The following is a 15,538-nucleotide window of genomic DNA, read 5'->3' as shown; positions in this document are numbered from 1 at the left end:
ACAGAGAAAAATAAATACTGTAGGCTAATACATATATATATAGAATCAAAACAAAAAAAGTAGTTCTGAAGAACCTAGGGTCAGGACAGGAATAAAGACACAGAGAATGGACTTGAGGACATGGGGAGGGGGAAGGTAAACTGGGTTGAAATGAGAGAGTAGCACTGACATATATACACTACCAAATGTAAAATAGATAGCTAGTGGGAAGCAGCCACATAGTACAGGGAGATCAGCTCGGTGCTTTGTGACCACCTAGCGGGGTGGGATAGGGAGTGTGGGAGGGAGTCGCAACAGGGAGGGCATATGGGGATATATGTATATGTATAGCTGATTCAGTTTCTTATACTGCAGAAACTAACACAGCATTGTAAAGCTATTATACTCCAATAAAGATGTTAAAAAAAAAAGAATTTCCTCTACTATGCATAAAACAGTGAGTAAAGATCAAAGCCATCATATCCTTTGATAAATACTTTTTTGGATTTGGAGTATATAATCCTAGTTGTTTGAGTATAAAAACTTGCATCAGATTTCTAAAAGATCACCAGAGCTCATATTCGGGAATGTAGTGGTGTTCTGTATAATTGTGGTACAGAGGAACAAGTAAGTGTACAAAGTCATGATAATTCTTTCTCTAAACAGCTAAGGCTTGCTCCAGAGCATCACTTGAGCTTTGGTTTGGTGTATGAGGGTACCTCCTGAGAGGTTTCAATTCAAATTAATCTTTTCAGGGCTTATTAGGGGACAGGCACAAATTCTTTGGGTCTGTCTTTAAGAGGCCCATAGATTGGGATGGAATGAGAATGTTGCCTTTGTCAGCTAATCTGGCCCCAGACCTTTTTCACTGGAATGGAAATATGTGCTGCCTCGTATGTTGTGGGTCTCCTCCATGTGTTCTCTACAATATTGTGTGCTGGTTTGTTCCTTGTGGGATGTTCTTTCTTACTATTCTTGTTCTCATCTGTGCTGATACGTTATTCTAGCCTCTTATTTTCGCAAGAACATTTAAAAGAAAACTTTTCTTATCCTTTGTTAAAATTAATATAACCATGGGGGTCTTCTGTAGACTCTGGTTTATAGTTATGAGCCTGGCTAGGTTTTCTCCCCCACCTTTGGATGGGAAACCTGGAGTTGATATAAGTAAGTAATTGGAGGGAAAAGTTAGAGAACAACAATCTCATTTAGATAAATTTTATTCTTAACGAGCCATTATAGATTTTGATTTATACAAAAAGTATGTATGTATATACTTAATCATCTTTCCCTTTCTTTCTCTGTTCTCCATGCTCTGAGTGTGTTTTCTAATTTGACTGGAAACTATTCAAGAGCAGTTGCTTCATGCTTAAGAATGAGTTAGGATCTAAAGTGAACTTGTTGGCTGGAAACTATAAATAGTTAAAATTTCCCTTGAAAATTCTTTAGGAGGACACCAGGTTGTCACAACATACTGTCTCTCAATATGTTGTATGCAGCCACGTTTTTCCTCCAAACTTGGAACATATCACAGTTTCTGAGGGTGCACCAGATGAAAAAGTTGGCTTGTGTTTAATGGCCATGTTGTATATTTTTTTAAAAGGGAGCTTAGTTTTAAACATTGGAGTCATGCAGTGCAGCAAGATTCTCAGTTTGTTATGCATGTAGTGATCGAAACAGATTAAGAGAGCATCATATTCTTGTTGCTCACCCCCATTCACTCTAGAGCATGTATTGAGTACATGAAATAGTGGGCAGAATCTCTACTATTACTGTTTATGTCTGTCTATGCCTTATATTTGGCCTCTTATGTTTGATTGATTCAAATAATTAAATGCACCTGTAATGTGATTCCACTATATTAACCAGTTGGTGGCAATAAAGTACAATAAAAGTAAGGAATACAAGTTCAATACGATTAAGTTAAAATTTTCTATAGGATTTACCATGAAAAAAACCACCCCATTTTGAAATGACATAATAGAGGATTATATATATAATGTTTTACATATATTAAGGCTATTAAGGCTGATGTTTTCTGAATTCTGATCTAAACAGTGTAAACTATATCACAACTTGATTTTTTAAACTTTTTAAAAATAAATTTACTTTATTTATTTTTGGCTGTGTTGGGTCTTCGTTGCTGCACGTGGGCTTTCTCTAGTTGTGGCGAGCGGGGGTCACTCTTCCTTGCGGTGCACAGGCTTCTCATTGTGGTGGCTTCTCTTGTTGCGGAGCATGGGCTGTAGGCGTGTGGGCTTCAGTAGTTGTGGCGAGTGGACTCTAGAGTGCAGGCTCAGTAGTTGTGGCGCACGGGCTTAGTTGCTCCGTGGCATATGGCATCTTCCCGGACCAGGGCTCGAACCTGTGTCGCCTGCACTGGCAGGCAGATTCCCAACCAGTGAAGCCCACGGCTCGATTTTTTAAACTGGTGAATTAAAATATAAATATTTTAGCTTACTTTTTTTAACGATATGGTTTGTGGGCATATAATTTTAAGTATTGAAATTTTAAATTCTAATTTTTACTCCATTCATAGGCCACTCCACATTCATAGGCCACAGGTCTTTTCAGTGTTTTTATTCCTTACCTACATTATATCCCTTTTACTTTTTCTTTTTTCTTCCTAATAATTACCTGGTATCCATGATCACCAACAAGTAATTGCTTGGCTTTATACTCATTAAGAAATATGGTTTGTCTCTTCTGGAGTTTTTGTTAATTTTTTATAATTAAAAATACTGTAATTATATTTTCCTAAAGTTGCTATCAATCTGTGAGACCCTTTTTAGACTTGAGAAGCACAGGGTTGGAATATGAAGAATAAATCTTACAATTTTTTATGTGATACTTCAAAATAATGTGTACTAGAATTCTAACTTACTCATTATTGGTTAATATCATTTCACAAAGGGAAATGCATTACTGTCAAATTTTTATCTTTCCTATTTGAATGTTAAAAAGGGCAGTTAACTTCTTCAAGACAGTTCCTTTTTATCTGTACATATATCTAATCACTGTAAAGATTCATTCAGATAACCATAGTGGGGGTTACTTCAGGCCAACAGGAAAATATTGACTTTTAGGGTTTCAGTCTTTTAGCAATTGTATTTGTTCGGGGGGATCTTTTTATGTGTGCATTTGTCATTTAGTAGGCCACGCTAAATGTGGAATAGAAATTACTGTGGTAACAATTGCTTTGCAGGCCAGTTTATCTTGATGAGCATTCACTGTGTCTTATATATCAGAAATTTTAACCATAAACATTATGACATTGTATCTTTAAGACCTCCTAGGTGAATGTTTTTTCCTTTCCTTTGGATCTCAAATCCAGCACTTAATCATTTGCATCATTTAGGCTCCACTGTCCTCCTACTGTCCCTGTGTTATAAAGCCTTAACCCTCTGTAATACCAACCTTCATTCCTTTGCCAGATTGTTGCCATTCTAAATTTATGGTTTCCGGTATGAGATGAGCATTCATTTGCCGCCTGAAAAATCCTTTTATGGTTTATTAATCAATTTCCTCTCATTTTTGGTGGTAAGGTCAAACTTTTGCCTCTGTCTTTAAAAATTCCATCTCATCTTCTTTTGAATAGTCTTGGCAGATGTCAAAGAAAATAGGAGTCATTTTGGTGGAACTCTCTTTTACCATATTTTTTCTCCCCCATTCACCTTCTGGTTCCCATATTACAAACATATCTGCACTTTGACTCATCCATCCCTCCATGTTCATCCTTCCATCCAAGTCTTATCACTAGAACCGTGATTCTCTCTCCTGCGTTCTCAGGGACCCTGCTACCCTAAGTCATAGTCTTTCTTCTGGTTATTCAACCTCTCTCTTTCTCTATTGGCTCTACTCTGATTATAGAATTGTGCTCAACTCTTTCCTGTATTTCTAAAAACTCTCAACCGCATGCATTTCGCTATTTCTTGCCTCTTCTCCTTTTCTTTTCAACCAAGTTCCTTGAAAGAGTAGCTAGTACCCATTTTATTTCCCCATTTCCTCCCTTTCTGTTTATCTTTTCTTTAAATAAATTTATTTTTATTTTTATTTTTGGCTGCGTTGGGTCTTTGTTGCTGCGCACGGGCTTTCTCTAGTTGTGGCGAGCAGGGGCTACTCTTCTTGTGCTGCACGGGCTTCTCATTGCAGTGGCTTCTCTTGTTGTGGAGCACGGGCTCTAGGTGCGCGGGCTTCAGTAGTTGTGGCTCGCGGGCTCTAGAGTGCAGGCTCAGTAGTTGTGGCACATGGGCTTAGTTGCTCTGCAGCATGGGGGATCTTCCCAGACCAGGGCTCGAACCCATGTCCCCTGCGTTGGCAGGCGGATTCTTAACCACTGTGCCACCAGAGAAGCCCTCCATTTATCTTTCACCCACTGAAATTTTCTTTCACTGACCATTTTTTTTGAAACTATGTGTACTAAAGTCATCTAAGACTTGAGAGTGGCTAAGTACACTGGACTCTCTAGCATGACATTTGAAACTTTCTTTTTTCATGTGATACCACTTTCTTCATATGACAGCTCTTTGCTGATCTCTTAGGACTCTGTCCTTGGCCCTCTACTGTCTACTCTCAAGAGGTTTTTTGGGGTACATGGATAGGTTTCATGACATTCATGCAGCCTCTGAAATGGATTACAAAATGTTTATATGTGTATATGTCTATTTTCTTAGGGAGAGGGTCCACAGGTTTATATATATAAATAATTTGACTTAAAGGAATATGTTCATCCATGATTTTAACTATGTTGAAGTGATAACACTAAATTCTGTACTTCCAGCCCAGACCTGTGATAGGAAACCCCAAACTGTATATCCCACTTGATGGCCCATGATCAGAACTTTCCAAAGCAGAATTAATCATCTTTTGTCTTCCAGTATGCCCTCTGTACCCATACACTCTGCTGTTCTGCTTCTCCTGAACCAGAAATATGGGTGTCCTGCCCTTTTCCCCTTGATCTTCACATCCTGTCCTGTGAATTTATTCTATGTCCCCAATATAAGTATCTCTCAGATCCATCCTTTTCTGCCTTTCCCTGCCTCAGTTGTATCCTCTGTCTCTCACCTGGTTTCTTGAAAAAACTTTCCAACTGGTTTGCTTGTCTTCAATTTAACCCCACCTTTCATCTGTTCACTACACTTATATTTGAGTCATTTCTGTACAATATGTTAAATTTTTTATCAGGATAAAAAATGCTTAAATTGAGACATGTTGTTGGATCTCTGCTTACATCTTTAATCTTATTTCATGAGTCTCCAAATGCACTATTATATAGGGATTTTTTAAGCAATAATCTGTTATTTTAGTTTTCTTCTTTATATCTCTACCTTGGAATAACCTTTTCTTCCCCACCAGCTCAGCTCATTCAAGTCCTTTAAATCTCAATTTCCTTTCTTCTTATCTACCTTCCTTCTCACCTCTTAGGTGTTTTCTCCCTTGTCTTCCTGCAGTTATATCTACACAATTATTGCAACTAGTTTCCTTTCTTTTCAACCATACTGTAAACTTGTTATTTAGGGCAGCTGCAGTCATACCAAAATTTTTATTCTTTTAATCTCTAGATCCTTGCAGTGTATCTAATATATTGTGGGTGATCTATAGATATTTGCTGATTAAATGAATAACCAAAGATTTAAAATAGGCTTTCTCAGTTTGACCTTTATACATTTCAGGTACCCTTAAATGTTGGTGATCTTTTTACTGGTACAGAATACAATGAGTTTTGAAGAATAGAGTTCTGTAAGCCTTATTTATACTCAGTGCCTAGCACAGTTCCTACTAGATAGGAGATACTCAAGTATTTGTGAATAAATGATTTATAGGTGACTATGAGGAAATGAGCTGTTACATCTTACAGTGTTGGTCATTTAACTGGAGGAAGAAAATAGATAAAACCAAATTAGAAAACCAAGTAATGTGCTTTACTTCATTTTTTGACAAGTATAATTCATACTGATGATTTTGATGAGCCCTCAGGAAGCTTTCGAGTTTCCTGTTTGTGCAGTGTATAACAAACAGTGTGACCTCATTACCAGGCCCCATTGTTAGATCTCTTCTTAGAGTTTCAGTGTGAGTGGTATCTTGTTTTGTTAAGGTTTGTTAGGTTTGTGAATTAGAGTAAAAATCAATGAACTCTTACTGCCTGCTTTTTAAAGAGAGGGACAGGACATTCAGATTATTGTGAGATATGTCTAAATGATGAAAGTAGTGGTCCCAAATACTTGTTAATTCATAAGACCTTGCCTGAGGCAGAATAGCCCATATATCCCATGTCTCTTGTTCTGATTCTACATTTTGAAAACACTAACGTGTGAGGTTAAAAAGTAGGTTCCGAGGCAGAATACTGTTCAGTTTAGTGTCAAGACCTTTCTTTAAAGACTTCTGACTTAATGTCAGTCATCATGAATAGCGTTCTTGTCTTTGAATAGAATTCTCTCAATCTAGGTAGAGAATTTAAACTCCAGTGCCCTAAGGCATACATTGTATGCTTTACTTCTCAATGGATGATGTTAACTATGTTCCATCTGTAGGAGAATTGAGAAAAAAGTCATTCAGTTCACTTTCAGTAAGACCTTGTTGAGAAAGACTGCTGGGAAGCAGATTGTACAACCTAACTCAAGCCACCGAATTCTTAGTATAGACGGAAACTCCTTGGTTACTATTGATTTGAGACAAAATTGAATGGTGACTTCAGAATAAAAGATACTATCTCTAAAACTGGTTCTCAAAGTATGGTCCTTGACCTGCTGCATCACTGGAGAATGTGTTGGAAATATAAAATTTTTGTGCCCCATCACAGTGCCATCTGATCTGCTGAATCAGAAACTTGGAGGTGAAGAATAGGGTGGTGGGGCTTAGCAATTTGAGAAGCCCTCCGGTGACTCTGATGCACACTAAAGTTTGAGAGTCTCTTTGCTGTCCACTGACTCCTACTTTCATTTCTTCTTCCAGATGCTCCAGAAAGTATGTTATCTAGTGTTAGAAAAATCCAGATGTGGTTCTCGGAATCATCTCGTTTCCAGAAATGCTCTCCTAAATTCATTCCCAATGGATACTTGAAATTTGAAGTCAGCTAGCTAGGGAGTTTATTTGCAAATTGGATCATTTTACTTTTCTGATTAAAGTTCTTCAGTGTGGTGTGGATAATCCATCCGTTTTTTGCCCCAGCCATTCTCATACCATTTCCTTACAGATTTGTAATGCAATCATCTATGTTTTTTAATCTTTTGTGTTTCTGATTTCTAATCTAATTGTATTTTGCTCAGAAAATATGAGCTATATCAGGGGTCAGCAGACTAATTTGGTCACCCTGAGCCCAAGAATGGTGTTTTTTTGTTTTGTTTTTTTAAAGGAAAAAAAAAAAAAAGCAAAGATTATACAGCAGAGACTGCGTGTGGCCTGCCAAACCTAAGTATTTACTCTCTTTCTGCAAAGTTTGTTGACCCCTGATCTATATGACACTTATTTTTTGAAATTTGTTGAGATTTACTTTATGGCCTCGTATACATAAACCATTTAAAATTGTTACAAGTGTACTTGAAAAGAATATATATTTTCATATATGTTAGGTTAAATTTACTAATTTCACGGCTCAAGTTCCCTGTTTTTTGTTGAATTTTTGTTGATTTGACCTATCAATAGTTAATCAATTATTGAACTTTCACTTTGATGTTGGACTTGTTACTTCCTTTTGGAGGTCTATTTGTTTTAACTATTTTGAGGCTATTCCATCAGGGCATGCAAATTCAAAAGTTTTATACCTTCTTAGTGAGCTGTATCTTTTATTATTATGTAGAGAAGTGGGTTTTATTTGTTTTTTTCCCCCCATCCCTAATAATAACTTTCGTTTTTAGAGTCTATTTTGTCTGATCTGATACTATTGATATAGCCACCAGCTACTTTTGGTTATTATTTAACCAAATATTATTATTATTTATTTGGTTATTATTTACAGCTACTTTTGGTTATTATTTATAGGAGGATCTTATTCTATCTCTTAACTTTCAACCTTTCTCTGTCCTATTTTAGGTATAGCTCTGGTGTTTACTTGATCGCTGTTTAGTAATTCAGTCTGTCAATCTTTTGGGTGTTAAGATTAATTCATTTACATTTATTGTGAGTATCGATATATTTGGACTTGTTTCTCTTTGATCTACTTAATGTATACTTTGTCTAGTTGTAACAGCATACTGGGTTATTTCTTCAGATCTCTCTTTCAGGTCACCACTTTTCACTGTATTTAATCTGTTGTTTAACTTATATATTGATTGTTTTTAATTTAACAAGTATGTATTTTTATTTTTAAAAATTATATTTTCAAATTTGCCTAGTCATTTTATTATTATTCATTATTTTTAAATTCTCTCTTCTTTTGTTAAACATTTCATACAGTTATTTTATATCTAATTACACTAATATAGGAGCCAGAGATTTTTCCAAGTATTAAGCTTTGTAATAACTTCAAAGGGTATATGCAGTCAAGAAGAGCAGAAACAAGGAGTGGTCTGAGACATCCTATATGTCCCCCTAGTTGTTCTTTCTTTCAGTCTCACAATAGACACATGCTCTTTGGCCCAAACAATTAGTGAGGTCTCTTAATTGAGTTTTGTTGGTCTTTTCACACTGTGAGAAGTGTTTAGGTTATAAAACATCTCTATTTTAGACTAGAGTAGGTTTTTATAAGCTCTGCACTATTGACATTTGGGGCTAGATAATTCTTTGTTGTGAGGAGGCTGTCCTGTGCCTTATAGTATGTTTAGCAGCATCACTGGCCTCTACCCACCAGAAAAGTAGTACCCTCCCAACCCCCCAGATGTGATGTCCCAAAGTGTTACCAGATATTGCCAAATGTCCCAACGGGGGCAAAATCATCCCTATTTGAGAACTGTCCTAGGGACTTACATAGTTTATGTGACATCCTCCAGGCAGTCATGCCTTATAAACATTGTAGTTTTGTTGTAATAAGCTATCTTAAACCAGGATAACCCTCTAAGAGTATTCCATAGATGAGGACTCCCCTCATAGCAAATATAATTAGTCTATTTGCCAAAAGATTAGTTGTTTAGTTGTTAGCATATAAACAAGATTAGGTCAGATTACCTGACTTCTTTCTTTCCCTGGGAATTCTCCCCTTCCTCAGCTGCTCTAATTCTTTTCTCATTCTTCAGTCTCCCTGTTACCATGGTCTCCTTTTCTCCAGTTTTCTTCCTTTTATTATTAACCAAATAGTTAATGAGTGCCAAAAATATCTTAGTACTGTTTTGTTTGCTAGGGGAGATCAGTGAAATGAAGGTCTTTTTTGTCATGAAGCTTACTCTTTGTGGGGTAAGACAATATATAAATAAGTAAATAAATAAGAGAATGTCAAATATTAATTAGTGCCTATAAAAATAATTGAAATGTTGTACTATGATAGACAGTAACTGAGTAGCTGCCCTGTCTAAGATTGAGTGGTCAAAAAAGGCCCCATGTCAGGAGGCATCTTTTAAGCCAAGACTTTTGTGTCAAGGAATCAGCTGTATGAGGATCAGAAGAACATTCCAAGTAATGCAAATGCAAGTAGGTGGAAACATGCTTGATACTTTAAGAAGAGAAAAAGCCAGTGAGACTGAAAGTAAGGGATAATGTGAAATGAAATCAGTGAGTGTAAAATGAAATTGGAGAAAAGATGGGCAGGTGCTTTTATCTCTCTCAATATTATTGGCTGTAGTAATACAGTATTTGACACCTGTACTTAGGAATTGGTAGAATTCATTTGAAGGAATGTTATGGTAGTACCCACAAACAAGTGGGTTTTTTTTTTGTCTGTTTCTTTTTCACCTATAAGCCAATGAATTATTAAATAAACTACTTGGGTAGAAAATGTGTCAGGAGAATTTTTCAACATTGGTAGCAATTGCTTTTTAACTAATTAGTTTCTTTTTTTCTTGTACAGGCTAATTTGTTGAATTTGATTACCTCTCCCACCTCCTCTCTACAGATAAATATCATCTTGTTTTGTTTCAGTTTCAGGTTTCTCGTTGTATGGATCGCTGATTGAATAATAGATGGCTTTACCTCGTCTCACAGGAGCCTTGCGCTCCTTTTCAAATGTCACCAAGCAAGATAATTATAATGAAGAAGTGACTGACTTACAGGTAAACATTTTAGATGAAAACCATTATAAACATAAGATACGGGCAGATATTTGGCATTCTTTTTCTCAATTCTGTGTGCTTTTTTTTGTTTGTTTTTGGCTGCATTGGGTCTTTGTTGTGGTGCACAGGCTTCTCTCGTTGTGGCACGCAGGCTCAGTAGTTTGGTGCCTGGGCTCTCTAGTTGTGTTGCGCAGGCTTAGTTGCCCCGCAGCATGCGGGATCTTATTTCCCCGACCAGGTATCTAACCCGCGTCCCCTGCATTAGAAGGCTGATTCTTAATCACTGGACCACCAGCGAAGTCCTTGTGTGCATTTTTAAAAATGGAAAGTTTTACCTTTTTTGGTATTATACCAAGAAGGGGAATGTGCATATTGATGTTTGCTGTGGGAATACTTATCTTAAGCACTTACAAGTTTATTGTGAAAGAGAACAAATAGAACTATGATATTGAATCCTTTGTTAACTTTTCTGTTCCTAAGATACCTGCCTCAATTAATTTTGTAATTTAATCCAGTAATTTACCTCTAGATCATCTGAGTAAGTTTTCAGATCTCTGGTCAAATTCTTATCAAATGTGAATATTAATCTTTTAAACTCTGTAGCTGGTCTCATAATTCACTTCTGTCTTGTCCTTATAATTGGTTGTGGATGTAATAGGCCTAAAGGTCCATGAACTGTGCATATGAAGGAATGAGCCATTTAATATAGTATATGAAGGAACTGGCCCTATGCTGTTTTTTAAAAAACAGCAGTCCCTTTTCTGACTCCTTATTTGACTCTTGTAGAATATTAACATTGTTTCCTAGTAGGTTGGAATTTTATTGCTTAAAGCCCTTATGCAGTTTTACAATTAATAGCTTCACTGAAAGATTGATACTAGGAAAAAAAGATTTGTAACAGTCTTTAGGTAGATTTTTCCTCTAATGATGATACAGAATTTTGCTACACACAAAACAGTTAACCTTCTTTATGATGGGAGCTATTTTGCATTTTCACAGCAATTAAAATAAGGATATATTCTATACAGTTAATTAATATTGCTATCTTAAACTTGAATTATTTCCTCTCATTGCCTAACCAAGGCCCTTTACAAGTTATTTTTCATTTATTTATTTATTTATTTATTTATTTTTTGCGGTACGTGGGCCTCTCACTGTTGTGGCCTCTCCCATTACGGAGCACACACTCCGGACGCGCAGGCTCAGCGGCCATGGCTCACAGGCCCAGCTGCTACACGGCATGTGGGATCCTCCCGGACTGGGGCACAAACCCGCGTCCCCTGCATCGGCAGGCGGACTCTCAACCCCTACGCCACCAGGGAAGCCCTACAAGTTATTTTATATAAGAGACGCAGCAGAAGATTTTAAAATTTGAAAGTTATAAGGACGACATGCTCATCCCATGTCATTTAATTTGTCTTTGTAGACTTTTAAACACATTTTCCCCCTCTGGGGGAAGAAAGTGGCAGATATAATGAGCCTCATTTTAATGTAATTTTTTATCTTGGGAAATATCCAACATATACAAAAGAGAGAGAAAAGTAACGTGAAGCTTTGTGTACCTATGACCCATTATAACAACTTAATTCAACTTAGGGCCAGTCTTATTTCATCTCTACATTTGCCTGTTTTCCTCCCCTTAAACCCAGATTAATTAGCTCCATTTCAGTTTAGAAAACTGAGGCAGGGAAGTAATAGTGAATTATGAAAGTAATAGGAATAGTGTCAATAGAACCAAGAGGAAAATTACAGTTTTCTGTCAGACCTGCTACTTTTCATTTGGTCACAAGACATCATGAAGTTTAATCCATGGATCAAGTCCAATGATATGAAGTAAAATTTTTATTGCTTTCTGTGTCAGTTCTTGAGAATGGAAAGATTTATAGTCTCAAGGAAAGTGTGTGTATAGATAAGAATCTCCTGGATGCCTAACTTGTTCTAGGATCAGACTTAGGAAAGCAATACTGATTTGAATATATTGAACCTGTCATAGGAGTCTTATTTTCTTTAAATGCCTTTCATCAAAAAGCATCACGTAAAATTCTTATATACAGTATGGTTTAAGCTATGTTAAAAATGAGCAGGAGGGGCCTTCCCTGGTGGCACAGTGGTTGAGAATCTGCCTGCCAATGCAGGGGACATGGGTTCGAGCCCTGGTCTGGGAAGATCCCACATGCCACGGAGCAACTGGGCCCGTGAGCCACAACTGCTGAGCCTGCGCATCTGGAGCCTGTGCTCTGCAACAAGAGAGGCTACGATAGTGAGAGGCTCATGCACCGCGATGAAGAATGGCCCCCACTTGTCGTAACTAGAGAAAGCCCTCGCACAGAAACGAAGACCCAACACAGCCAAAAACAAACAAACAAATAAATTAAAAAAATAAATTAAAAAAAAAGCGAGCAGGAAAATGGAAAAGAGGTATGTGGGGTGTTACCGATTGTTATCTGGATGTTGGACATTTTGCTTTTTACTTTGCCGTATGAAAATTATTTCATAATGAGTATTCATTGTGATTAAACTGTAAAAAAAGAAGCTTTTTTAAAACATCTTTAAACAAATGAGATTCTTTTAAATCACAGTTAAATAAAGCTCCTTCTGGGAGCTGTAAATTTGGATGTGAGTAGATACAATTTTGAATTCTTGTGGGTAGTGCCAAGTTGTATAATGTAATGCAAAATATATGTAATAAATGATAGAATTGAGAAAATCTTTAATCAGTATGTTCTGTATTATTCTGTCTGTTTCAGTTGAAGCGGTCTAAACTTCATGAACAAACTGTAGGTTTGGACCTGACATGGATGAAGATTGTAAAATTTTTGAATGAAAAGCTGGAGAAGAGTGAAATGCAAAGTGTAAATGAAGACTTAAAAGATATATTGCAGGCTGCAAAACAAATAGGTATAGTTTTGTTATTTTTTTTAATCCACTAAAGTTCAAAAATAGATGCCTTTTAAACTGTATACTATAGAGTGAAAGGTTAAAATTTCCAGGGAAGTATTCATAATTATGAGACAGCCTTATCTATCAAGGAGCTTAGGATTCAGGGAGGCAAAAGTAGTAATTATAATACAGTCAACTTGAGGGATTTATAGGAATTTAGAGTTTTAAACCACTGTCTTTATTGAAATAAGGATTAGGGTAAATTAAAAATTTTCTGTAGTTGGAAGGAACCTTAAGATGCCCACCTAACACACAGTGAGGGCCATTACTGAAGCTGAACTTTTCTTCAATTCCTGTTGCACACTAATATTTACATCATTTGATTACATTTGAAGGAAATTGTAGTTAGAGATTGTAACACTGCGCTTAACACAAGTTAGTTTCCCAAAATTGAAGACAGAGTAAAACAAATCATGTGACTCTTTGGTAAAACATCTGAGTTTGTTCATGGAAATTCATTGTCCCGTTCCAGACTCCAATAATTAAAAAGCATGGTTAACACTACTGTAGTTCTAACTTCAAATTCAGGTTTCTACCTATAAAAAGTTCAGACTGATAACTTTGGCTCTGTATGATCTGGCCTTCACCTTTCTCTCTGACCTTGAGCCATCCTTGCTTTCACTAACTGTGCTTCAGACACATGGCCTTTTCTTACTTCTGCAAACTCACCAGGTTGGTGCCTATTTGGGGATCGTTGTACATGCTGTTTCCTGTGCTGAGAATGTTCTTCTGTCCTAATCTTAGAGTGTGTAGATCCTTTCTTGTTATTCTGAGCTCACCTGAAAATTATTTCCTTAATGAGGCCTTCGCTGATCATCTAATCTTAAGCGGTTACCTAGTCATTCTTTATCTTGTAACCCTCGGTAACATTTTCTCCATAACATTTATTATCTGATATTTTGCTTGTTTGTTTATTGCCTGTGTTTTGCTACTAGGATGTAAGTTTCATGAGAATAGGATCTTATTTTTCTTGTTCAACAAACTCCATCCCCAGTGCTTAGAATAGTGCTTGGTATATTTTAGGGTCTTAATAAAATTTCACTTGATAAATAAATGAAAAAGTTTTCTCAGGTGATTTCTTAGTAGAACGAAAATTTAGATCCTAACTTCACCATATGCTGGTTGGCAGTTTTCTTCCCTTCACCAACTTTGTAAGGTGTTTCTATTATATCTTGTATACTTGAAGACTTTTTATTTATGATCATCAAATCTTAGAATTTTTTATTCAAATATTTTGACTTTGATGTATTATTTAATTATCATTGGTTTGTAGTATAGTATAATATTGAGTTTAATGCCCCCATAATTTAAGTTGTGAAAGTACAAAATGAATGTCATGTATGTTTTTGCAGTTAGATGATCTTTTGAAGTTCAAGGGCCTTGGTGAGAATTGAGATTACTTACTAAGCCTAGGGAAAATAGAGCGCACTGATGTGACTTGTGACAGCATTTGACATAGACTTTATGTTTTAAGAATACTGAGGCAGTTAGGTTCATTAGAAAATAGTAGCAAAAATGCAAAGTCTCCAATCTACCTAGATTACCTTGAGTAGGATCGTAACCCTTCTGGGCTTCACTGTCTTCATTTCTAAGGTGTTAGAATTATTTGTTGGGGGGTGGTCTGACTTAAGCAGTTTTCAAAAACTGTAATATCCTTCCTTTAATTTTATTATGAAAATACCTCAGAATATTTAGCAAAAATAGTATAAAATATTGAGCTTATTCAGTACCATGACTAAATATTTCTTTATTAAATGATGTGGAAATTAAGGTTATTAAAAAATAAGTTATTCTTTAGACTACTTCCCCCAAATATCTCTGAAAAGTCAAAACTTATTGTTTTAAATAGCCGATCATTAAACATAATTCTAGGAGTTTTGCCTGTTAGCAAAGCATCTGAGTCATGCTCAGGAACTAATCTATTGACTGACGTGTTTAAGGAATTGATTATTTTGAGATGTAATGTCTCAAAAGAATATTTTCATGACAGATAAAATCTTAGCGTTGTATTTAGGAAAATGCTCTATTATATCTACTTTTTAATGGTGTGTTTAAGTTGAAAAACTATTAGTGAAACTAGTAGTTGACTAGTAGTCATCCACTCTGAATGAAAATACTGCTGATACTGGAAGTGTAATTAAAACTAGCAGCACTGAAATGATTAGTCTTATGGAAAAAATGTCTTTGTGTTTCCTCTTATATCATTCTTTTAGCACAGGTAATTTTGGTGTAATTGTGTTAAAAACGTGGAGCAAGAGAATAAAGTAAAAAGAACAATCACTTATATTTCAGTTGAGCATAGTAGTATGAGGTACATGTGTATTGACCAGTCAGAGTAATAGGTATTTTAAGCTGGAGGGGACATCAGGGAACATTTTGTCCAATCCCTTCATGTTGTATGTGAAGAAACAGGGTCCTTGAAGGTTAAGTGAACCCCATGGTTGATTTGTGGCACAGGCAGGCCTAGACCAAAATTCTGAAATGGA

The 15,538-nt window shown here is 36.2% G+C and overlaps 1 protein-coding gene across 2 annotated transcripts in view; it reads left to right on the top strand.

The window, feature by feature from the left end:
• ASCC3 (activating signal cointegrator 1 complex subunit 3) overlaps positions 1–15,538 on the top strand; it is a 334,028-nt gene that overhangs the window by 17,026 nt on the left and 301,464 nt on the right. For both annotated transcript variants that reach the window (XM_079939010.1, XM_079939009.1), the window contains exons 2-3: positions 9,982–10,112; positions 12,860–13,010. In XM_079939010.1, the coding sequence (XP_079795136.1) occupies positions 10,023–10,112; positions 12,860–13,010 (241 nt within the window). In that variant the 5' untranslated portion in view covers positions 9,982–10,022. The remainder of the gene's footprint in view (positions 1–9,981; positions 10,113–12,859; positions 13,011–15,538) is intronic.

Source organism: Stenella coeruleoalba (assembly GCF_951394435.1).
Source record: "Stenella coeruleoalba genome assembly, chromosome: 12".
Lineage (NCBI taxonomy): Eukaryota > Metazoa > Chordata > Mammalia > Artiodactyla > Delphinidae > Stenella > Stenella coeruleoalba.
The sequence above is the reverse complement of the archived record's forward strand: the minus strand, read 5'-3'. Positions and strand labels throughout refer to the sequence as shown.